The sequence below is a fragment of the Corella eumyota genome, chromosome 4 (assembly GCF_963082875.1).
Source record: "Corella eumyota chromosome 4, kaCorEumy4.1, whole genome shotgun sequence".
NCBI classification, from domain to species: domain Eukaryota; kingdom Metazoa; phylum Chordata; class Ascidiacea; order Phlebobranchia; family Corellidae; genus Corella; species Corella eumyota.
The window spans coordinates 4405366-4418955 of NC_137493.1; the positions used below are offsets into that span (position 1 = coordinate 4405366).

The window sequence follows — 13590 nt, forward strand, 5'->3', positions numbered from 1 at the left end:
AGAAAAGTTATGCTGGATTTTTACCAAAAATCATGCATAAAGCATGTTTTAAATAGCTAAACAGAATTTACTTTTTTTACTGCATCAATATATTGTCAAAATAATTTTGTGCCACTTTCATTGCTCTAATTTTACCTAAATATTATTACAATTGGTCCTACCCTATAATTTATAATAAAAAACAATTAATTAACACTTTTAAAAACTTGAAATTTATTATAAATACCTCTTAAATTAACAAAAAGAAGTTTTTATTGGTATTTTAGTATATCTAATATAAGTATTGAGAAAATACTATGGTAAACCAGATTTTAAACCATAAATATATATACATTTTTGTATTTATTAACATTCTGCCTTAAAATAAGCCAAATCACTGTTACTAAAAAACTTTAATACAATTACATTTTTTATTTTATTTATTTAAACCACATAAGCACAAGCACAAAAGTAAAAACATGATTTTGTTAAAAAGTGGTACTAGTTTTGCAAGCTTAATGTAGATAAAAATTACTTTAATATCTAAATCTAAAAAGCATATTTAAATTACTCAATAAAATCATAATGCGAATAAATTGTTCTTTTAAATCCTTCAATGCAATACAAATAATTGCATGTAAAACCTTCTGATTATATACTCAGCTAAATCAACATTTTTACATATCTAATAGAACTGTTCTAAATAAAAAAATTCTTTACATTTTTAAAAACGTAATATAACGAAAAATATTCATTACAAATTCTCAATTTCAATCAATCCCTTTTTCACTTATTGATGTAGCCAAATAGAGTATGAGTGATTATAATTTAGTTTTTTAATTTTATATACATTTTAATTTTCTTCTTTGTTTTAAGCCATGTAGGGTGGCGGTTTAACATCAACGTCATCCATGTCAGTGACAAGGGGAACTTTCTGGATGTCTTCATATTTTGGAGGCTAAAAATAACATAAAGTTAAAAGTTTTATTTCATGTAGTAAGAAGAAGTGTAAGGCAATTATGTTTAATACTGTGTTAAACACTTGACCTTGGAATTTTAGTCCCATATTAAAGTTTATTTTTAAAATTTATTTATATATACCCTAATGTATAAGGTCAAATAAAATTTATTCTACCTTAAAAAATCTTAAATTTTTTTTTAACAAGATTTTAAACATGACAAAAAATAGAACGACATTTATAGGATATTATTAAAAGACTGAGTAGAGAAGGTCACAAGGCAATGATTTAACAACGTTACAGTAAACATAAATCACAAGTTAAACATTTACTATTTTATAGATTCCTATTTAGGTGTATTGTTTATTTAGTTGCTATTTCAACATACTTAAAGTTTATAGCCTACAATGAAATAGCTTTTATAACAAAAAATAAGCTAATAATTTTACCAAAAACTGAAAAATATTTAAAATAATACAAAACAGATTGGATTTAAAATAAGTTATTTTAATTAAATATCAAAATCAAGCCCTAAATTAAGGGCAAAAAAGGAATTATAATATATATACTGTGGTACTTATTCCATTAAAACACTTAGCCAAGAAAAGAACTAGGCTAAACTTCACCTAATGTACATAATAATGAATAGAAGGCACCTTAAACTTCAGTCCTAAGCGTACTTAACAGACACTCTAATAAAGGAACTAAATTACCTTGAAGTACGCTAAAAGAGGCTTACTGTGGATTTAGCATTAAACAATATTTAAAATAAGGAACAATAAAACAAAACTTTAATTTTTTTTAGACTGAGTGAACTAAGAAGCTGAATAGAAAAAATCTATACCACACTATATTTAAACTTTTATTTACCGTGTAAATTGGCGAAAAGCTTGGCTTAGCATCAGTTACGCAATTGACTTCTGGGTCTCCTCGTTGGCGAATCAACACCTTTAGAAAAAAATAAAATGCTGTAAATTTTAATAGTAATACGTAAATTTGGGGAGTAGTGATATTGTTAGTATTGTTGAACTTTTTTTTCCACCACCACAAGCATTGTTTTTTTCCACCACCACAAGCATTGTTTTTATTAGTAATTTCCTGGTTTATTCAGTCATTTACATTATATTCACTGTATAATTTATTTTTGGATACATTCAAAAATCCCTAATGATGGTTTGTTTAAAATCCGCTTGGTCGATAACAATTAACAAAACAAAGGAAAGTAGATCAATATTATTGAACGAAACACAATGTTATTGATTTTGTGATGCCATTTTGATTATAAGCAGGCACTGATCAATATTAATTATTTATTTGCTTTAGCATTTTTGGAAACTATTTATTAATATACAGGGAACGAAATAACGGGTCGCTATTCGCTAAAAGCGAATCGTTTTTTAAAATTAGCGAATCGTTTTTTAAAATTAGCGAATCGTTTTTTACAAATATATTAGAAATAGCGAATCAACCAAAAAAGATTAAGGCAATAATAAAACTTCGTGTGTATTTGTGTATTTTTACGATATATTTTAAACCGGTTTAGACTAATTTAATTACATCAACATAATCCTGCGTAAATGTAGGTTACTATAGGGCATTTAATAACAATAACTTTCCATATTTTGGCAATGCGTAAATTTCGCTCCCGAGTTCGTTTAGTTGTTGCGCAATTTTTTTAAAATATATAACTTAGCTCTAAAGTAATCAAAAATGTTTTGTTTTTCGTGCGAAATATTCTTAATGATTGTTTAACAATACGTTGCATTTTAAAAATGCCACGCAACTTGTCAAGTGTTACAAAAAAACGAAGATTATAACTTGAACCTAATAATTGCTCTAAAAATGCGACCTCATTTTTAGCGAATCGTATTTTAAATGTTAATTCGTACCTTGATATATATATTGTATATATTCATAAGATAATGTGTTAAGAATATAAAACATTTCTATGCCACGTATTTCTTCAAGTAAGCCACAAACTATAAAAAAACTGTTATCAAATAAAAAATAGTTTTTTTTTTCAAGTTTAATTTAAAAAAAATTACTTGGCAGGTGATGTGTTTGTATGTTCTGTAGGTCATTGAAACCAGAGCTGATTTGATCATAAGGACAGTGAAAAGGAATCCGAACACCATGACTGCCAACCATCTGTCGTCGATAGTCATCAACCATTCCTTCCAATCTTCTGGCATGGTCGGGCACTAAAACATAAAGTTTTTTAAATCAAATATAAACAAAAATCCTCTTAATTTAAAAGGCTTATGAAATAGGGTTTAAAATAAAAAAAATATAATAACTGTGGTAAAAAAAATACATAGAAAAAAAAAAAAATTTTTTAAAACCATTTTTAAAACACGAGGTTATTTTTTAAAAATATGTATGGGTATAATAATGTAGCATATTCAACAGATTGTGAAGAAATAGCAAGCTGTTTTATAAACACTGTGAAACAGAAGTTACACCATTGTTAAGCAATATTACGCCTTAATGAAAACTCAGGTTGTTTAAATAACCATGGCGTCTAGTTTCTTTACACACGAAGCATAACAAAGCAAACACAGACACCTGATATACCATGTTCGTAATCATAAAAATTTCGACTAATTAACAAAAAAAAACATTAAAATATATTTAATTTTCAAACCTATAAATTAAATCAATAATAACTATGGTACCAGTTAGTCTAAAAATATAGTTAAATATATAGAGGCTTTTTTATGAAGAACAATCACATGATTTCAAATACTTGTGTAGTCATCATGACTAAGCCTAAACTTTTGAAAGATTTTTTAAGATTTTTAAACTGTTTTTTTTTGAGAGTTACCTGCATGATGTGTCTTTTAACACTTGGCCAGTAAAACATGATGCTTCCGATAGAAACAATTGTGCAAAGGAAGTTAAACAACTGGATAATGAAAAAGGGAAGCAGAAATCCAGCGCGGTTCTAAAAAAATTCACGCACATTTTTTACTGTTTAAATAGCCCAATAACATTTAAAATTAATAAATATTAAATATAGGCTTTTATTCTTATTATCATACATACACAAATAATAATTTAATTATGAATTATATATAAATATAAATACTATAATTTTTACAAAACTGAAAAGATAAATATATAAATATTTATATAAATTTAGTTCAATTATATAAGTAGCCTCTGTTCATTAATAATACATGGATTTACTGTACTTAAGTGTTCTTTTACCGGCCTAATTAACAGCAAAGTAGGTCAGTGTAGAACCATAATTATATACAGATAAGGGATACTTGTTATATAAAGTAATTGCTACCTTCATTACTCCATAAATTGCCATGCCAGAAATAATTGCCAGCACGAAACCATTTCCAAGACCGATCCACAATGCTAAATATTTAATAAAATTAATTCAACTGTATAGGCTATGCTTTTTTGTTATTCAATTTAGGCAAAAGATATAGTAGGGTTTAGTAAATGGTATAGCTGTTTATCCTATAGGTTTAAGCAATATATTTAAATGTAAATTTTGTCATCATTCTATAAGCCATTTAGAATTTTAATTTTTTATGCATAATGAAATAATTTACAATCAAAATAACCGTAAACCGACTTAGAAAAATAAGCCTGGCCAATTTACAGATCATTTTTAACCATATGTATTCTATAACAGTGGTACATAAAATGGCATAAAAAACGGTTTACTTTTATTAAACTATCATAAAATTTCAGTGACAACTGATTGCATAATTCAAAAACTCACTTGAACGTTGGTATGTTGAAATGTTGTCATAGAACGAATAGTCAGAATCTGACGACCCTGTTGTTACAAAGTCAATCTGTTGGTCTACTTCTATGGCTCCGGACAATAATAATGCTGACATCACAATCGCAAACATCCCACCTAACTGAAAAACAAATTATTTTGATGTTAACATAAATATTTTTTTTTTGCTTATATATTTTTTTTAAATTTGTCATTTTTATTACCCCAGTACTTAAAATCAAATTGGACAAAGTTTTAAAATATGTAATACATTTAAAGCCCATTATATTGACATTAATCGAAAGTTGATTAAACAGGTTTAAGTGAAATAAAAAACATAGGCAAATTAACACAAAATAAATCAGAAAAATAAAAATTAAGCATGAAAACAATAAATCACTTACCAAAACAAGTGTTGAAAGAATAAACGTCCCAACCTTTACATGGCAACAAAAACAACATGTTGGTACATCATTTTTCGAAGTCATATTTAATTTTTTTTTGATAAACAACGTCAGAGTATAAATCCCAATAAAATCTGATAAAGTAGTATTTATAAATTTCTAAAAAGGTGAGTAAACTGTTAATTTTAATGTCCTGATGAAATTAAATTTCCAAATAAATGTCAAGAAAGACCAGCATACTGACAAACAGACAGATCAAGGGGTCTGATGTTAAAATGGTTAGAACACTCGACTTTAATACCTACAAAAATACTGACAGACTGACATAAAAGTCTAGGCTTTATTCTAATTTGAGGCTGGGTTGGGGTAACTAACGACTATCTAATATTTTAATAAACCTCCTTGCTATAGATATAACTGCTCCGGTAAACTATGTTAATGCTTAACAGTTAAAGTTGTTTAAGTCTAGAAACATCGGTTGTTTATCGGTGGGTTTTTTAGCAAAGGTTAACACCCGAAAAAAAATACCTGAGTCAAAAGAATATGGTGAAATAATAAACTAAGGAGAAATTTTCAATAACGTCATAAAGAAAACAACTTATAGTTCTGAATTTTGTTTATCCCCAAACTATAATATTTACACAAATATGCGCTATTTAAAAGCAAAGCTTTTACAGTACAATGACTAATTTGTATGCCTAAAGTCCCCTTACTTTTGGTTATTTAAAGTAGTCCTTAATCTAAATATAAAAAATTAATTTTATTTTTAATTTGGAATAAAGTATAGCTAGGAAAATCAAAAATCACGAAAATTAAAAAGGTCAAACTTTATTAACGTAAGTTATAAAAAAAAAGTTTATGGCGTAGCATTTTGGACTTATTTCTGTCTTAAATGTTAAATTATATACACAAGGTAAAAAACAAAACAAAATTGTTTAAAAGTGATTTTTTGTAATTAAGGTAATTACTGGTAAGCCTATAATATTACCTTAAATTAAAAACGCTGTGAAATTTTGTGTATAATACATTACATAAAATAAATCATTTTTGTATAAGCAAAGTCAAGAAAATATTTAGTATCAACGTGGCAATACAATATAATTACAAACAAACTACGAGCAATTTTACAATTTGTATAGCGTAACTATTACATATGCCTTTTTACATGGGCGTTCAAGCGAGCTTCGAGGTCGCTCTTCTCACTCATGACGAAAAAGATATGGTTTCCATCGAAATTTTTGAAAGGCTCAACAAGTACGATATTCTGTTATTTAGTTAACGAACAATAATATTTGAACAAATTGTTACGATATTTTGTGTCGACTAGCTTACAGATATTAAGTTTTGTTTTAGCTTCATCTATCTACGTTGCTTATATTTAAAAAAAAAGGGTAGTTTAATGAATATTAAAACTATTCACATTTTTTTAACAATCTTTTTGATGATTTCAAATTTGTTCATTTTTTATAAATGGTCGAGTAATATAAATAAATGTCATGCCAGTAAAGAAAGACAAAACTCAGTAGTAACAGCAAAGTAAGTGTGGCAAAACTTGTTAAATTTTTAAAGTATATATTTAAAAATCTATGTAATGTGTTAGTTTAGGTATTTTCTAGTTCCTAAAACCTATATAGTTGTAACTAAAGCAGGAAATACGCTTGTTTTATATAATTTGTATTACAAAAATTTTAATGTATGCTTTATATTTTTGCATAAATTTTAAATTGTATTATGTCATTCTGTTGGTTCACTTGTATTATGTTTATGCCATATGTAGTAAATTAGTGTGGTAAAGTTACTTTGATATATTTTTGATGCCTTTATTTAGACCAGGAGTAAATGAAAATATGACAACTTTACTCTCGCTTTCACTTTTAACAACTGATGCTAGTTTTAATATTGAGCCAAAAGATGTTTTTAATTTAGAATCACACAATAAGTGCAAAAATGAAAAAAATGACTCAAATCATAATGGTAATTTATTATATTTAAACAAAATATTTTTTTTATTTAAAAATATTTTTGTTATTTAAAAAAATTATTGTTAATCTTTATTTTTAAGCTTATTTTACAGATCCAGTATGGAGATTAATTATTGTGGTGAAGTCTGGTGCAAAGTTTTTTGACCGTCGTCTTGCCATTCGTAATTCATGGGGAAAATTTTCCTTCATTGACGGCTGTCACTTAGAAACCATTTTTCTGATTGGCTCAAGTAGTGAGGAAAATGTACAGGCTAAAATTAATAACGAAAGTTTGCAGTACAAAGATATATTGCAAACCAATGGACCCGATGATTATGCGTAAGTTAGTAGTTGCCAAATCTTATTTTGACATGTTTTTGTTATTAAAATTTACTTTATGATTTTACATGTTTAACTAAATTTTTTTATTTTAGAAATATGCCCAAAAAGGTGGCCGCTGGTATGCAATGGGTGTCTGGTTCGATTCCGAGCGACACCATCTACGCTTCAACAGACGATGATTTTGTTGTGAACCTTGCTAAAGTCGTGCAATTTTTTACAAATATTAACAACTTAATTAAAACTGAAAGCTTGGGGGAAACACTGAAAAAATCGCCTTTGTTGTGTGTGTATTATAAGTCGCACACAACTATTCCTGATAGAAATAATGGTAGCAAATATTATGTTTCGGAAAAAGATTTTGGGGGGGACTTTTATCCCACCTTTTGTGGCGGTGGGTTTTACATGATGCCTGTAAACATGGTAACAAAACTTTATCAACTTTCCCAGTCAACTAAAAGCATTCCTATGGATGATGTTTGGGTCACTGGTATTTTAAGATCAAAGTTAGATCCAGGCGACGATAGTAACATAATCACTATGGAACATAGAGGAATAAATATAAAAGATATTTGGCATCATTTGTGGGCTGAACCAGGTTCAGGTAAAGAAATAGCGGATGGTGTATTTAAGACTTGGAATAAATGGTTACCTGAAGTTTTACGTTTACCGCACTGCACAAAGGCTTAACACTTAAACCTACTATAGGAATCTCTGCGCAATATGCCGAAAAATAAAAAGCCCTACTAAATCTTAAAGATGACTTATAACGTATTGGACCTGCCATTTTACATTTATACTTTGCAGTTTTTTTATTCATATTTATTATTATTATATTTCCTTGCTAGTTTTTTGGAATAAACAAATTATTGATTCTGTTAAATTAAAAATGTTACCGTATTTGTGATTAACAAAAAGATTGTGATAAAATGAAGTTGATTCCATTTTTTAAGTATAATACGTAACATAAAATAAATCATTTTCGTATGAACATAGTCAACAAAATATTTAGTATTAACGTGGCAATATAATAACTACAAATTAAATTAATAACGACCCGTTCTGCAATTTGTACAGCTTAACACAATGACGGACAGAAGAATGTATGAAGCAATATCCTGCTATGTAATTGACGAACAATAGTTTTATGACAAACTGTTGCGATACTTTGTGTCGACTAGCTTACAGATCTTAAGTTTTGTTTTAGCTTTATCTGTCTATGTTGCTTATATTTTAAAAAAGAGTAGTTTAATGAATATTAAAACTATTTACATTTTTTCCACAACCTTTTTGATGATTTCAAATTTGTTCATTTTTTATGAATGGTCGAGTAATATAAATAAATGTCATTCAAGTAAAAAAAGACAAAACTTGGTGGTAACAGCAAAGTAAGTGTGGCAAAACTTTTTAAATATTAAAGTGTATATTTAAAAATCTATGTAATGTGTTAGTTTAAGTATTTTCTAGTTTCTAAAACCTATATAGTTGTAACTGAAGCAGGAAATACGCTTGTTTTATATATTTTGTATTACATGTATTTTTTTGTTTACGTAATATTTTTGCATAAATTTTAAATTGTATTATGCTTTAAGTCTTATATATAGTAAATTTGTGTAGTAAAGTTATACTTCGATATTTTTTAATGCCTTTGTTTAGACCAGAAGTTAATGAAAATGATGACAACGTTACTCTCGCTTTCACTTTTAACGAAACAACTGATGAAAGTTTTAATATTGAGCCAAAAGACGTTTTTAATTTAATATCACACAATCAGTGCAAAAATGAAAAAAATGACTCAAATCATAATGGTAATTTATTATATTTAAACAAAATATTTTTTTTATTTAAAAATATTTTTGTTATTTAAAAAAATTATTGTTAATCTTTATTTTTAAGCTTATTTTACAGATCCAGTATGGAGATTAATTATTGTGGTGAAGTCTGGTGCAAAGTTTTTTGACCGCCGTCATGCTATACGTAATTCATGGGGAAAATTATCCTTCGTCGACGGCTGTCACTTGGAAACCATTTTTCTGATAGGCTCAAGTAGTGAGAAAAATGTACAAGCTAAAATTAATAACGAAAGTTTGCAGTACAAAGATATATTGCAAACCAATGGACCCGATGATTATGCGTAAGTTAGTAGTTGCCAAATCTTATTTTGACATGTTTTTGTTATTAAAATTTACTTTATGATTTTACATGTTTAACTAAATTTTTTTATTTTAGAAATATGCCCAAAAAGGTGGCCGCTGGTATGCAATGGGTGTCTGGTTCGATTCCGAGCGACACCATCTACGCTTCAACAGACGATGATTTTATTGTGAACCTTGCTAAAGTCGTGCAATTTTTTACAAATATTAACAACTTAATTAAAACTGAAAGCTTGGGGGAAACACTGAAAAAATCGCCTTTGTTGTGTGTGTATTATAAGTCGCACACAACTATTCCTGATAGAAATAATGGTAGCAAATATTATGTTTCGGAAAAAGATTTTGGGGGGGACTTTTATCCCACCTTTTGTGGCGGTGGGTTTTACATGATGCCTGTAAACATGGTAACAAAACTTTATCAACTTTCCCAGTCAACTAAAAGCATTCCTATGGATGATGTTTGGGTCACTGGTATTTTAAGATCAAAGTTAGATCCAGGCGACGATAGTAACATAATCACTATGGAACATAGAGGAATAAATATAAAAGATATTTGGCATCATTTGTGGGCTGAACCAGGTTCAGGTAAAGAAATAGCGGATGGTGTATTTAAGACTTGGAATAAATGGTTACCTGAAGTTTTACGTTTACCGCACTGCACAAAGGCTTAACACTTAAACCTACCATAACAATATTTATGCAATATGCCTAAAAAATAAAATAACCTTAATCTTAAAGATGACTAATAAGGTATTCGTCCTGCCATTTTTTACATATACTTTGCAGTTTTTTATTTATATTTATTAATATTATATTTCCTTGCTAGTTTTTTGGAATAAACAAATTATTGATGCTGTTAAACTGTAATTGTGATCAATAAAAAAATAGTGATAAAAAATTAAGATGATTTTATTGTGCAATGGTATTTTAAACTGAATAAGGAAAAAGGGGCAATATTTCTTTAACAAATAAAAAAATTGTTCCAGCAATTACATGTACAGTTTTCTGTATAATACGTTTATTAAAAAAATATACCACATCACTAGATAATTGGCAACAAAAAAATGTTTGACGACATCTCGACATTAATCGAAAACTTAGTCAGATAATTTTGGTTGATATTCTTGAATCAATCTCCATGAAAGAAATCCAAACACTATGTTTTGAGCAAACCATTTGAGTTGAGTTGTAAAGTCGGTGATGCCACGGTCAATAGCAAGTTTTTGCCCATATATACTTCCAAGAATGTGAAAAATAATCGATCCGTAAAATGCCCAATAAACATAGGCTGGATTGTCTATTGCCACGTAACGGTAAACTTCTCCTATCGGCCCCAGACTTTTATATGGAAAAGCATTTGGTTTAAAGACTCCAATTCCAAGAACTGTCCACAGACACATAGAAAAAAGTAAAGTACCTGGCTTCACAAACTTAAAAAAGGTCGGGTCATGTTTTGGAACGCCTTGAATAACTGCCATACTTTTTTGTTAAAGAACAATTAGATCTGTTATAAATACACTCGTTACATGTGGTTTTCTAAAATTTCAAAAACAAAAGGCAATTCAATAAAATCAAAATCTAAATATGTTTTAAATTATCTAACATTTTGTCAAACTAAATTTTTTAACATCCTACATAAACTAAACTATATTTTCAATTTTTAGTCACTTTTAAAGTTACAATAATATAATTACTTATCTACCATAGTTGCTATGAAATCTTTAATACAACAAACAAATGATCAGGCCTAAGGCCTTTTTAGATACTAGCATAAACATATCATAAAAACATTTTATTTATCAAACTTGAGCTAAACAGGAAACGAATAAGCTACCATGTCACGTTTTCGATGCACGATAATCTACAAAACCAACAGAGCATTGCATTTTTAGTACATCAGGCAATTTGTTTAAAGTATCATCAATATTTGGAAAAAAAGATAAAGATTTAAAAAAAATAAAGTTTATTTTAAAATAAAATAATTCGCACCATAATAACAGTAATGCCTTGAATAAAATGAATATAAAGCTGTACAGTTATGTGTATGATATATTACACACAAATAAATGAAACTAGTATAAACTAAGGCAACAGGAAAGTGATTAATTTGAGTTCCGGCTTCGTTTGACAACTAATCAGATGATTTTGGTTGATATTCTTGAATTGCTTTCCAAGAAAAAATCCCAAACACCATGTTTTGAGCAAACCATTTGAGTTGAGTTTTTAAGTCGGTTATACCTTTATTATCAGCACGTTTATGAAAATAAGAACTTTCAATAACGTGAGCAAAAATCAGACCGTAAAATGCCCAATAAGCGTAGGCTGGGTTTTCTATTGCCAGGTAACGGTAAACTTGTCCTACCGGGCCTAGACTTTTATACGGAATAACATCAGGTTTTAAACATCCAATTCCTAGAATTATCCACATAATAACAACAATAACAAATGGAACTGGTTTTACAGTTTGGAAATAGGTCGGATCCCCCTTTGAAATAGTTTTAACGATTGCCATGTTTGGGTTGATGGACGCTCAAGCCTATATTGTATATTTAAACTTATTACTTACCTACAGTTTACTAAAAATAATAAAAACAAAAATCTGTTAAAATATTTCAAAATTTAACCTAAGATAACTAAAAGGTCTATAGTTGATATAAAATTATCACATTTCGACTAAACTCATGCCCGCGTTTTTTATGTGATAGCTCATCATAAACAATCTCATTATCGTCATACCTGATTGAATCAATGATCATATGGTTTTATGATGATTGATTGAATATGGGCCTTTTTCTCATTTTTGTTGCACGGTTCGGTGCACAACCTACTAACGTTATGTATTTTAAATGTAGCTACTTTTTTTTAGCATATTTAAATTAAAAAAAATTTAGTGCCGTGCAAAAACGCAAGAACCGTTAAGGTAATAAGAACACAATGTTTTATATTAATTAAATACAAAAACGTAATAAAATTTTAAATATAATGGCGTTTTTTTTGTAAAAAATAAGTTCAATGATGATGCTTTTAATTACACTTTTTACAGTAAATGTGATTAATAAAAAAAATGTGATAAAAATTCAGATGTCTTTATTGTGCAAATGTATTTGAAAAAAAGCCCATAAAATGAATATAAAGCTCTACAGTTATGTGTATGATATATTACACACAAATAAATGAAACTAGTATAAACTAAGGCAACAGAGAAGTGATTAATTTGAGTTCCGGCTTCTTTTGACAACTAATCAGATGATTTTGGTTGATATTCTTGAATTGCTTTCCATGAAAAAATCCCAAACACCATGTTTTGAGCAAACCATTTGAGCTGAGTTTTTAAGTCGGTTATACCTTTATTATCAGCACGTTTATGAAAATAAGAACTTTCAATAACGTGAGCAAAAATCAGACCGTAAAATGCCCAATAAGCGTAGGCTGGGTTTTCTATTGCCAGGTAACGGTAAACTTGTCCTACCGGGCCTAGACTTTTATACGGAATAACATCAGGTTTTAAACATCCAATTCCTAGAATTATCCACATAATAACAACAATAACAAATGGAACTGGTTTTACAGTTTGGAAATAGGTCGGATCCCCCTTTGAAATAGTTTTAACGATTGCCATGTTTGGGTTGATGGACGCTCAAGCCTATATTGTATATTTAAACTTATTACCTACGGTTTACTAAAAATAATAAAAACAAAAATCTGTTAAAATATTTCAAAATTTAACCTAAGATAACTAAAAGGTCTATAGTTGATATAAAATTATCACATTTCGACTAAACTCATGCCCGCGTTTTTTATGTGATAGCTCATCATAAACAATCTCATTATCGTTATACCTGATTGAATCAATGATCATATGGCTCTATGAATATGGGCTTTTTTCTCATTTTTGTTGCACGGTTCGGTGCACAACCTACTAACGTTATGTATTTTAAATGTAGCTACTTTTTTTAGCATATTTAAATTAAAAAAAATTTAGTGCCGTGCAAAAACGCAAGAACCGTTAAGGTAATAAGAACACAATGTTTTATATTAATTAAATACAAA

General features: G+C 28.3%; 6 protein-coding genes across 6 annotated transcripts; 2 read left to right on the forward strand and 4 right to left on the reverse strand.

Moving 5' to 3' along the window:
* Window positions 1–401: 401 nt before the first annotated feature.
* Window positions 402–5271, reverse strand: LOC145749657 (lysosomal-associated transmembrane protein 4A-like). Its single transcript, XM_082565483.1, has 7 exons — window positions 5088–5271; window positions 4681–4825; window positions 4234–4307; window positions 3763–3882; window positions 2984–3139; window positions 1809–1886; window positions 402–937 (listed from the first exon to the last, which is right to left on the reverse strand). The coding sequence occupies exons 1-7, from the start codon at window positions 5169–5171 to the stop codon at window positions 851–853; spliced, it is 744 nt and encodes a 247-aa protein (XP_082421609.1). The 5' UTR covers window positions 5172–5271; the 3' UTR covers window positions 402–850.
* A 1028-nt stretch (window positions 5272–6299) lies between these two features.
* Window positions 6300–8697, forward strand: LOC145750457 (beta-1,3-galactosyltransferase 5-like). Its single transcript, XM_082566497.1, has 4 exons — window positions 6300–6623; window positions 6916–7061; window positions 7162–7387; window positions 7483–8697. Exons 1-4 carry the CDS (start codon window positions 6487–6489, stop codon window positions 8075–8077), a joined length of 1104 nt encoding a protein of 367 aa, XP_082422623.1. The 5' UTR covers window positions 6300–6486; the 3' UTR covers window positions 8078–8697.
* Window positions 8474–10211, forward strand: LOC145749937 (beta-1,3-galactosyltransferase 5-like). Its single transcript, XM_082565827.1, has 4 exons — window positions 8474–8490; window positions 9044–9195; window positions 9296–9521; window positions 9617–10211. Exons 1-4 carry the CDS (start codon window positions 8474–8476, stop codon window positions 10209–10211), a joined length of 990 nt encoding a protein of 329 aa, XP_082421953.1.
* Window positions 10212–10637: 426 nt separating this feature from the next.
* On the reverse strand, window positions 10638–11018 carry LOC145749939 (transmembrane protein 254-like). The gene has a single exon (XM_082565830.1). It carries the CDS (start codon window positions 11016–11018, stop codon window positions 10638–10640), a length of 381 nt encoding a protein of 126 aa, XP_082421956.1.
* Window positions 11019–11373: 355 nt separating this feature from the next.
* LOC145751040 (transmembrane protein 254-like) lies at window positions 11374–12127 on the reverse strand. Its single transcript, XM_082567112.1, has one exon. The coding sequence runs from the start codon at window positions 12050–12052 to the stop codon at window positions 11672–11674; it is 381 nt and encodes a 126-aa protein (XP_082423238.1). The 5' UTR covers window positions 12053–12127; the 3' UTR covers window positions 11374–11671.
* A 651-nt stretch (window positions 12128–12778) lies between these two features.
* Window positions 12779–13159, reverse strand: LOC145749940 (transmembrane protein 254-like). The gene has a single exon (XM_082565831.1). It carries the CDS (start codon window positions 13157–13159, stop codon window positions 12779–12781), a length of 381 nt encoding a protein of 126 aa, XP_082421957.1.
* Window positions 13160–13590: the final 431 nt, after the last annotated feature.

Bases quoted from the DNA above. Each gene is read 5' to 3' on its own strand.
- LOC145751040 (XM_082567112.1), bottom strand. From the start codon at position 12,052: ATGGCAATCGTTAAAACTATTTCAAAGGGGGATCCGACCTATTTCCAA.
- LOC145749940 (XM_082565831.1), bottom strand. From the start codon at position 13,159: ATGGCAATCGTTAAAACTATTTCAAAGGGGGATCCGACCTATTTCCAA.
- LOC145749657 (XM_082565483.1), bottom strand. From the start codon at position 5,171: ATGACTTCGAAAAATGATGTACCAACATGTTGTTTTTGTTGCCATGTA. The intron at 3,883-4,233 runs GTAGCAATTACT...GAATTTTTTTAG, and splicing joins CAATTTATGGAGTAATGAAG to AACCGCGCTGGATTTCTGCT. The intron at 1,887-2,983 runs GTAATTTTTTTT...TTTTTTCTAAAG, and splicing joins ACAAACACATCACCTGCCAA to GTGTTGATTCGCCAACGAGG.
- LOC145749939 (XM_082565830.1), bottom strand. From the start codon at position 11,018: ATGGCAGTTATTCAAGGCGTTCCAAAACATGACCCGACCTTTTTTAAG.
- LOC145750457 (XM_082566497.1), top strand. From the start codon at position 6,487: ATGAATATTAAAACTATTCACATTTTTTTAACAATCTTTTTGATGATT. The intron at 6,624-6,915 runs GTAAGTGTGGCA...GCCTTTATTTAG, and splicing joins AACTCAGTAGTAACAGCAAA to ACCAGGAGTAAATGAAAATA. The intron at 7,062-7,161 runs GTAATTTATTAT...CTTATTTTACAG, and splicing joins AAATGACTCAAATCATAATG to ATCCAGTATGGAGATTAATT.
- LOC145749937 (XM_082565827.1), top strand. The intron at 9,196-9,295 runs GTAATTTATTAT...CTTATTTTACAG, and splicing joins AAATGACTCAAATCATAATG to ATCCAGTATGGAGATTAATT. The intron at 9,522-9,616 runs GTAAGTTAGTAG...TTTTTATTTTAG, and splicing joins AATGGACCCGATGATTATGC to AAATATGCCCAAAAAGGTGG.